This window comes from Gymnodraco acuticeps, unplaced genomic scaffold (genome assembly GCF_902827175.1).
Source record: "Gymnodraco acuticeps unplaced genomic scaffold, fGymAcu1.1, whole genome shotgun sequence".
Lineage (NCBI taxonomy): Eukaryota > Metazoa > Chordata > Actinopteri > Perciformes > Bathydraconidae > Gymnodraco > Gymnodraco acuticeps.
Genome location: NW_022989748.1, coordinates 4566975 through 4577105, shown reverse-complemented (window position 1 = coordinate 4577105; position 10131 = coordinate 4566975). Strand labels below are relative to the sequence as shown.

The 10131-nt window shown below is 41.7% G+C and overlaps 2 protein-coding genes across 2 annotated transcripts; both read left to right on the top strand.

Moving 5' to 3' along the window:
• The first annotated feature begins 244 nt into the window (after positions 1 to 244).
• On the top strand, positions 245 to 5851 carry LOC117560300 (tetratricopeptide repeat protein 31-like). Its single transcript, XM_034237183.1, is given in 19 exon segments — positions 245 to 488; positions 693 to 715; positions 1090 to 1156; positions 1235 to 1431; positions 1509 to 1589; positions 1670 to 1738; positions 1827 to 1994; positions 2088 to 2170; positions 2172 to 2261; positions 2349 to 2404; positions 2505 to 2595; positions 2949 to 3090; positions 3201 to 3305; positions 3395 to 3494; positions 3953 to 4211; positions 4370 to 4444; positions 4538 to 4640; positions 4796 to 4911; positions 5164 to 5851. Coding segments are annotated over 19 exon segments (1914 nt in total). The 5' UTR covers positions 245 to 463; the 3' UTR covers positions 5228 to 5851.
• Positions 5852 to 6314: 463 nt separating this feature from the next.
• LOC117562764 (dynactin subunit 6-like) lies at positions 6315 to 8711 on the top strand. The gene is made up of 7 exons (XM_034240680.1): positions 6315 to 6407; positions 6700 to 6764; positions 6854 to 6959; positions 7038 to 7126; positions 7463 to 7510; positions 8168 to 8310; positions 8392 to 8711. The coding sequence occupies exons 1-7, from the start codon at positions 6373 to 6375 to the stop codon at positions 8491 to 8493; spliced, it is 588 nt and encodes a 195-aa protein (XP_034096571.1). The 5' UTR covers positions 6315 to 6372; the 3' UTR covers positions 8494 to 8711.
• The last annotated feature ends 1420 nt before the right edge of the window (positions 8712 to 10131 follow it).

The window sequence follows — 10131 nt, the reverse complement described above, 5'->3', positions numbered from 1 at the left end:
CAGATTTGGTATTTTACCTGAAATAATTGTATTAAGTGAAGTTTGATGAAGGTGTGTGTGCTAATGATGGTGTGATGAGTGATGAATAAAATAATTAATAACATCTTATTTATTTCATCTTTTGGTGCAAGCTGTCAAGCACTTAATTATTGTTATCATTGTAATATTACTTATTGATAATATTTATATTTTGTAAATGGCTAAAGCAGTATGGATGTATCAAGTGTAGCGTAGGGTGTCAGTCCAGCAGGTGGCGGGAATACAACTCTAACTTTGTTAACCATTAAACACCAAAGAAAAAGAAGAAGGAAGGAAAAGCAGCCGCAGAAGAAGAAGAAAAAGTGGAGAGCGCGGAAACAACATGCACGCTGCCAAAGTTAGAGAGATACATTAACGCTGTTTGGCGTGTGATTTACCTAACTTAACGAGTTTATGAGGCTGTGGGAGGATTTACGTTACTAACATGGATATATTTAGAGAAGAGACGGGTAAGAACATGAGGATATTTAAAGCTGTCTGTAGCTAATGTGGCTAACAAGCTAACAGGCTAATGAGTCCTGCTGATAAGCCTGAACAACTTCTTCACCAATGTAGTACCAATTGTTCACTCTTAACGATGATTTACTGCGTAACGAAAGATTCAAATGTAATTTACTACATGATGTCACATGTTTGTTTGTATTCTTTTTCAGAGTTTACAGATATCCGGATGGTTGTGAGTACACTTTTGAAACTTTTTACTGCATGTTGACAACGTGTCTAACGTGTTATTATCTGTGTATATATGTATATACATATGTAAGTGTATACATAATAATGATTAATCACAGTTTACAGTGCCTTAGCACACATAAATGAACTTTTAACAAAACTATCTCAAATTAATTTCATCTTGTTGTCAGACATTTAACTTGCATGTAACGTACTACATAGGGCGTGTGGGTTTTCCTAACGTTACTACAGACTCAGAAAGAGGATTATGTTGTACTTTTACTGATCTTGAAGCAGAGAGTGAGGTGCATCATGGGTAAATGAAGTGTGTGCACAGTATGATGGTAAATGTTTGTAATGTATGGCTCTCCTGTGCAGCATAGGATGGTGAATCTGTTTGAGAGCCGTCCTGGAATCCAGGGGAGATTTAGAGTTGGCGTTGTTGGTAAGAAGTAGCACAAATACTAAAGTGAATAACACATGTATTCAGTGATTTTTAACTTGTTATCGTTTTGTTTCCCAGCTAATATCAGCAACAATGGAGAGTGTGGTGTTACGGAGGAGGTTTATGGTGAATGGGGTCTTGGGCCTAATAATTTCACAGCGTACTCAAACCTGGCAGACTGGAACAGTGGGACTGCATTAACGGGGGGCTCTGCTTATCAGCCCCCCGACAATTATTACCCATCATCCTCTGCAAAGGTCCAGCCTAAAGAGAGTGTGAGTTGACTGTTTAGTCTTTCTGATATCTTACTCTGTGGCGGAATGAAAAATAACAAAATATAAATATGTTTTAGGACGCTGAAAGAAGAGCCAGATTATTAGAAGAAGTTATAAAAAGCAAAGAGAAGGCTGAGAAGAAGCGAATTAAGAAACAGGTAGATGTATATATAAATAAATATAATGCATTTATGTCAGATGATATATTAGAAACTGAATTATCTGTGTTGCCCTGTAGAAACGTAAAGAAAGAAAACGGCTTGAGAAGTTGGAGAAGGAGAAACTGAACCCCGAAACAAACAAAGAGGTATTTATGACCCATGAGGTCAAATACAATCATAATCTTTATTATGTTTGAACAGATTCAGCAGGAGTTTGTCTCTTTTGGTTTCCAGGCAGGAGAAGCTGCACAGCAGAGCAAATCAGAGGGAAGCGCCGCAGGAAGTGAGGAATCCAAAAACAAGCCGCCGGCCGAAGCAAAAGACAGCGGCGGCGGCAGCAGCGGCAGCAGTGAGGAAGAGTCCAGCGATGAAGACACCAAGAAGGACCCCGCGGACTCTGAGGTACCACATCCTCGCCTCTATGGGATTGAGGTACAATTCGTTTTTATTCCACCCATTAAAAGTGGTCTCATGGTGACGAGTGTGTTTCTGCAGGAGCTGGACATGAGCAGCACGTTTGTGAGTAATGCTGCTCAGATCGCCAGGCGACAGCTGGAGCAGAATCCCCGCGCCGAGAGGAAGAGGAGGCCCCCCCCCACCACCACCACAGAGGAAGCTAAGAGCCCCCCTGAGAAACCTGAAGGAGCCCCAGAAGAAGACAAGAAGCAGGTGAAGAGAGGACCGAGCTTTATTACCGTATTTCTATATTATAATGCATTATTAGAATAACATTTACTCATCTGTGTGTGTCTGCAGGACTTTGCCCCCCCCCACTTTGGAAGATAATGTTAAAATCAGTACTGATCTCGCGGGTGAGTTTCGTTTTTCATGCATAAACCGATCCATTTGTTCATATATTATTATATGATATTCTGTGTTAATTCTTCCTGCACTTTCTCCCTTTTTCTCCAGTTATTGGCAATAAGTTTGCGAGTGCTGGAGACTTTAATATGGCTGTGAAGTATTTCACAGACGCAATTAAATACAACCCCACGGAGTTTAAGTAAGGACACACACTCTTACCACTCTCTCTTGTAATGCACCTATTTACAGGAACCGGTTTCTATTTAATTATAGAGGAATGTAAATGTTGATTCTGCTTATCAAGTCTTAAAGTCCTGTTAGCCTTGATACGGAAATCTTTGGTAAGTCTGCAGGAGAGCTAGCTAACGTTAGCTGTTAGCCTTCAGAGGCTGCATTGAGTTACAGTATGATGCGTTCAAGGGTCATCTTGTAAAAATGAGTTTTTGTCCAGAAAGTTGAATGAGCAGGATATGGAAATCGACTTGGTTAGTGGTTATTAAAACAATAAAGAGTGACTGGTCAGGAGTTAAAGTCCAGATGTTTGTGTGTCAGGCTGTTTGGGAACCGCTCGTTCTGCTTCGAGAAGTCTCAGCAGTTTGAGAAGGCGCTGGCAGACGCAGAGCTGTGCCTCAGCATGAACCCCGGCTGGGTCAAAGCTCACTTCAGGAGGGGGAGGGCGCTGGCTGGACTCAAGGTAAACACAGGGATCAATGCGGACACATGGAGGAAACATTTAGTTATATAAAACAAGGGAGACAGTAGTTCAGAGTTCTCCTCTTACTGCCCTTCTGGTTCCTCCTGCAGAGGTATGCGGAGGCGGCCGGAGCCTTCAGGGAGGTGCTGTCTCTGGACGGCTCGTGTGCAGAAGCAGCTCAGGAGCTGATGAGGGTGCAGATCACTCAGCTGATGGTGCGTCACACTCACACCTGACTTTATTCAAACATCCTCTTAGAGAAGGAGGTGGTGTATGACAGCTATTCTTGTTTGTTGTGTTGCAGGAGTATGGCTTCACTCGGGAGCAGAGCTCAAACGCTTTAATAATCCACGGCACGGTGGAGAAGGCTCTGGAGGTGCTGTCAGCTTTAAACCGTCCCCCAGGTGAGTGTCACGAGGAGGAGAAACTCCTCCTTCCAACACTAACTTCATGTGTTTTAAACATTGAAGCATATAACTACGTTATAGTTGAAATAATCCTAACAATCACCATATGTTTTTTCCAAGAGTTCTTCCTCATCCCCCACATTTTCCTTGCTTGTCTATCTCCCTTCAGCCATCACAAAGATCTCAGATCCATTAGCTTTACTCTCCGCCAATAGCATAACTCCTTCATGGGGGGCGGGGCATCTAGAGCAGTAGGGCTTCGCCTGATTGGCCAGACGTATTAACATGCAGAGAGTGACTGCATGGCACATGGAATAGGCTACTATTTATTGCAGTTCGAGCAGTCTTGCAATATGCATACCACAAATGTTGATATAACGTTTACAATAGATTTTTGATATGTTGTGCAGCCCTAATACATATATGTATGATCGTTCATTGTGTGTTTGTTACAGGAACTATTCAAGGTGTCCCCCTCAAACCGGCTCAACTTGTTAACATCAACGGAGTGTCTCCAGTCCTCTCTGCCAACATAAGCCCTGCTGCTCTTCCTCTTCTTCATCCTCCTGCTGCTCCTTTTCTCTATCCTGTTGCTCCTCATCCTCACAGTGCTCTACAATTATTAAAGAACAAACCTTTAGTCCAGAATATGTCCAACATCCAGAGTCAACAGAAGATCGTTCCTAACCAGGCGATGAAGAGCGGGGCTGAACAGTCAGTCATTATTGTTGTTATTATTATTATTTATTTATTTTTACTACACTTATTATTTTTTAAATATGACTTTTTGTATTTATTATATTATGATTATTTATAACTAGACTATTTTAATTATTATTAGTAGTATAACGTGTTGTATGTGTGTTTCACAGGGAGCTGTTTCCAGTGTGGGTGGGGAACCTGGTGTACCCATTGTCTGAGGCCATCCTCAGCAACATGTTTAACAAGTGAGAACATTACTCCTTTTCTCCTCCTGGTACTCCTTCCCTCTCTCCTCTGGTCACACCTCCTGACTCCTTCCTTCCTGTCTCCTGCTGCAGCGTGGGGCCGGTCCACAGTGTGAAGCTCCTCATTAACAAACGATGCGCCTTCGTTAACTATACCAAACGAGATCACTGTGATGAAGCAATCAGACGCCTGCATGTGAGTACTACTTCCTGGAAGTAGTTAAACTACACTTCATAGATACTGTCACTGTGAGGCGCACACCTTGTCACCCCCTGTGTCCTCCTGGAGGTCCGTGTGAGTGTTTCCGCTGTTTCTCCTGCTGAACAAACATGTTGTGTTGGTGTGTTCAGGGCTCTGATCTGAACGGCATGAAGATCGCTGTGCGCTATCCGGACCGCATCCCTCCAGGAATGGGGATCTCCAGATCTGCGCTGAAGGCTGAAGACCAGCAGGACGAGAACATGAGGCGAGTTCTTCCTCGTTCAAGAGTCAGCGTGTTAGCTTAGCATTAGACTGTTCATTGTGCACAAAGGCCACACTGGTCTTATTTGTATAATTGCTCTCACTGCCTGAATGGTAGACACAGGTTCACAATGCAAGTCTAACGAACTACGACATAAGCGTTTGAACATGAAGTGGGAAAAGGGGTGGGGCTACATAAGGTGAAAATGTCAAATATATAATAGTAAATATATATTCCCTCCTCTGTGTTTTACAGGCAGAGTGGGACTTTCTGGCCCTCCAGACCGGGCCCCGACTTCAGAGGCAGCCACAAGTTCTGACAGGAAACGCAACCCACTGCCCTTCACAATAAAAGCAGAACAATCTCTAGCATCTACAAGGTTTTCAAGCTTTGCCTCTTTTGAAGAGTTTTTTAAAAAGGAAAGTCGCTGGAAAATACTTCTACTGATGGGGAGATCATTTTATAATTCTCTAAAAAAGAGAATCAGGTATAAGTGAGATGATGGTATTAAGAAACGCTTCTTTATGCAAAGATTTAATCCAGCAGGAGAATCAGCCAAATTCTCTTATAATAATTATAATGTTTGAAAAATGTTTTATTCCTAAATGATTTTAGCATTAGGCCCCACAATCAGTATTACACCAGCCCTCCAAGAGACGTTTTATTATTCATTTTACAGTCATCCACCATTATTAATCATTAATGGGTGACGTTGACTTTACTCAGGTATTGTTGATTTGTCCGAGCCTAACTATTTTCACCATTATCTTTTTTTATTTACTATATGTTTTACCCTGCTATAAACATATTTAACACAGTATATTGCCTTATGGGTATTTGTATCCAAAGGATCACTCTGTGGTGATCGTGTGATTACTTTAGTTTATTCAGACGCCGTCATCATGAGTTTGTTCTTAATGCAAGAATTAAAGATTCTGTCATATTCTGTTTCCTGTCTGCTTATTTAACCACCAGTAGTATATTTCACAATCCATACTTACTTTTTCGTCTTTTAACTTTAATATGATTTTTAAGACGTACTATGCCATCAGTCCTTCCACACAGGTTTCTTATTTTGGATTTAAAAAACTAAGAGGCAGAATACATCTCTGTGTCTGACTGTTACTTGGATAATATATTAAATGAATAAAATATGAGTTTAAACTCATATATTTCTCCTGACAATAAACACAGGAGTTTCCTATGAGAGGCGGGGAGAATAAAATACTAAAGTATTTCTTTAGTGAAAAAGAAGATGAAATTATTTTTGACAACCCTTTTGTGAATATTAATAGTGACATAGCTAAATACAATTTGAGTTATGAGTTGAAGCACTATGGTTGAGTGAATGTGTTCCTGATGAGTCCAGCAGAGGGCAGCAGTGAGTCAGACAAAGCTGATCGAGTATGAGCTCGGAGCCAGGATCTACAATCAAATATCGATAACGCCTTGATTGTTGTGAGGATGTCAGACTGCAAGCAGATCGCCGCTCAGAAGAGGTAAAACTCTTTATAAATAATAACCTTGTCTATCTCTTAAATACTGATAATTCTGCAGACCGTTATTCTGTGTATCAATATACATATATTCTGTGTGAATATATTGTGTTGGCAATAATTATGTAATGTGTTAGCAGACTGTTATTCTGTGGGTATACTAACATGTATTCATTCTGTATACGAAAATGCCAGCAGACTGACTGTTGATCAGCTGTATTTATGTTTTTGTTTATGTATGTATATTTATTCTATGTACTAAGGTATTGTGATTTTAAATATTGTTCTCCCGCAGCGCTAAGATCGCAGCAGGAGCAGTGGTGTGTGTGGAGAGCGAGATCAGAGGAGATGTGACCATCGGTGAGTTTTATTATTATCATTATTATTATTATTATTATCATCATTTATTTACTCGGCATCCTCCATCACTCCTGCTGCTACTCCCTCAGGAGCCCGGACCGTGGTGCACCCCAAAGCCCGGATCATCGCGGAGGCGGGGCCCATCATCATCGGAGAGGGGAACCTGATCGAGGAGCAGGCGCTCATCATCAACAGGCAGGAGGAGAACACATACAATACATGTAATAAGAACATACTATTGTAACCTCATGTTTTATCTCCTCCTGTGTGCAGTTACCCGGAAAACCAGCTGCCGGACTCTGAGGGCGCGGAGCAGAAAACCATGACCATCGGGACCAACAATGTGTTTGAAGTGGGATGTGGTATCCTCTAAAGTGATATATAATATAATCTAATCTATAGCATCCTACTGAATATTGCAGTAATGTCTGAGTCAATGTCAGCTGAGAAGTAACAGAAAATATGAATTTCTATTGTTATTAATATCTATTTTGTCCAGCAGAGGGCGCTGTTGGTTCAGGTTTACTTTATAAATGAAGTCCTAAGTTTAAAATAAGATATGCAAACAGTGTACAAAAATGTTCATATGAAAGACAGTTTTAGAACAAAAAGTCATGTGATAATCAAACATTCAGTCTTTGAACATACATCTGTTGTATAATAGTGATTACATTTAAATCCTTCATGATGAGGATCAGTGTCTCAGGCCCTGAACATAGGAGACAACAACGTGATCGAGTCAAAGGGTGAGTACTGAAATCCCTCTCTGTGTACTTTGTATATACATATAAAAATGTATATAATACATAATCAGAGGTGTAAAGTAACTAAGTACATTTACTCAACTACTGTACTTTAGTACACTTTTGAGATACTACTTTACTTGAGTAGATTCATTTTATGCTACTTTGTACTTCTACTCCACTACAATTCAGAGGTAAATTGTGTACTTTTACTCCCCTGCATTTATTTAATACCTTTAGTTACTTTACAAATTCGTATTAATGATGTGAAATAATAATCAACACTAAGACTTTAAATACACCTGGAGTAAATTCACAAGCTACCTTGCAGTATACAAAGTGATTAAAACTAGCTGCCTCTTAACCACTTTGATAACACTTTAATGCATCACTATTTCAAAACATATCATATATATATTATTCTGAAATGGGTCAATCTGCATAACTAGTGCATTTTACTTTTGGTACTTTAATTACATTTTGATGCTGATACTTTTGTACTTTTTCTTGAGTAACCTTTTGACTGCAGGGCTCTAACTTGTACAGAGTATTCCTACACTCTGGAACTTTTACTCAAGGTCAAGATCTGAGTACTTCTCCCACCTCTGTATATAATATAAAAGTGTAACCTGTGTATGTGTCTAACTACTCCCCCTGCAGCTGACCTGGGCAGGAGGGTGGTGCTGAGCAGCGGCTGCATCGTGGGCGCCTGCTGCCAGCTCAACACCTGCGAGGTGGTGCCGGAGAACACGGTGGTGTACGGCTGTGGCACCAACCGCCGCCTGCAGAGCGAGAAGCCTCAGGTCAGTGCTGCACCTGCACCACCCACATAGCTGACGGAGGGTTGAGTTTATATACCTGAGGGTGGTGTTTCTGTGTTGCAGCCTCAGACTCTGCAGCTGGACTTCCTGATGAAGATCCTGCCAAACTACCACCATCTGAAGAAGACAGTGAGAGGAAACAGCACCACCCCTGTGAGGAACTGACTCCCCCTTCTTTACATCCACATGTGAGGATCTCACTCCACCCTCTTTACCTCCACCCGTGATAATCATTTTTCAGCAGTTTCTGCTTTTTCACTTCTTTTTCTGATCTATTTTAGACCTGACATTGTAAATCTCCTTGTTAATTAATTACATTTAAATGTCTTTATAATTGTTCTGGTAAAGATTGCAATAAATATTATCTTCATTTTTCAAATATATGTTGTTGTATTTGTATTATTTATAATAACTTTTAAATGTTATATATTTTACAAAATTAGTTAATATCTTTAATTCTTTCTAAATGATAATTGTATCAAGCACTCGTCAAATGTCATGCTAAGCAAGTTTCTTAAATTGAAGCTTTTATTTATTTATTCATTTATATATTTGGTATTTACATTACCTTAGTTTGACCACCAGGGGGGACTGTTGAGCTGCTGTCTGCTCTTAAGGTACACAATAACAGTTTAATTATTCGTATTATAAGTAAAGTAATTGTACACAGTCCCAGTTGTCATTGACCTCGGTGTGGTTACACTCCTCCAGCAGCATGGCCTGAATAATGCCAGGTACCCCCACAGTGTATTGCAGGTGGAGCTGGGTGCAGCATGCAGCTGCTGCACCCAGCTCCACCTGCTGTGGGGTCAGATATGGATGAGGGGGGCTAATTATTTGAGTAAGAGTGCAGCTGGGACCTCTCTACTATAACTTATTCACCTCCTCCTCCTCCTCCTCCTCCTCCTCCTCCTCCTCCTCCTCCTCCTCCTCCTCTCCTCCTCCTCCTCCTCCTCCTCCTCCTCCTCCTCCTCCTCCTCCTCCTCCTCCTCCTCCTCCTCCTCCTCCTCCTCCTCCTCCTCCTTTTGTTTAAAGTGGCGGAGGACAGATGCTGGGCACAGTTGCAGGATGTAGAGTGACGGTGGTCTCATGGGGGGGGGGGTCTTTTAGTCTACACCATGACTGTGATGATAGCAGCTCATAACATAAATGCTTGTCTATATTTGGACACAGTTATCACCCCCCCCCCCCCCCAAGTGTTGTGAAACTCAATCACTGCAGCACTTTGTTAGTGCCAACATCCTCTCAGCATTCTGCCTTTAATACAGTCAGTTATCTTAAAGACAAAGATCCTGAGTGAACATTCATAAATATAAATACATATATCTGGGTAGAGACTCGATCAGCTAGGTTTGGAGCTCCACCCTCTCCACCATATATACAGTCTATGCTCTCCACCCTTTAGTAGCAGTTGGGTAAGGCTTAGTGACAGCTGACCTTTGCCTGCAGGTCCGCTCCATCTTTACAGAGTGATGAGTGACCTATAGGTGCAGTCACCTCCTCTGCAGACCACAGGAACCATTAATCTCATCACAACAGGGACTCTGTGGTCCCCTCTGAAACAGACCAGCAGCTGGAGACTGACACAGACCCCCCCCCCCCCCCCCCCCCCCCCCCTCTTCCTGCACCACCACCAGCTCCACTCCACTGTGGTGCTTAACATACAAGCATCCTCTTATTTTACTTTAGGGTTCCCAGCGAAATTGGCCCTATCCTGCTTATTGTGGTTTTCACACACACGCCCCCCCCCTGCCTGCAATGCCTCCATTGGAACCCTTTGTTTACTTCCAAAACATGCTGACA

What these genes read in the sequence shown, in the direction of transcription:
- LOC117562764 (XM_034240680.1), top strand. Translation starts at nt 6,373, where the DNA reads ATGTCAGACTGCAAGCAGATCGCCGCTCAGAAGAG. An exon ending in TGTGTTTGAAGTGGGATGTG is followed by an intron (nt 7,127 to 7,462) that starts GTATCCTCTAAA and finishes GATGAGGATCAG; the next exon opens with TGTCTCAGGCCCTGAACATA. An exon ending in TGCAGAGCGAGAAGCCTCAG is followed by an intron (nt 8,311 to 8,391) that starts GTCAGTGCTGCA and finishes TCTGTGTTGCAG; the next exon opens with CCTCAGACTCTGCAGCTGGA.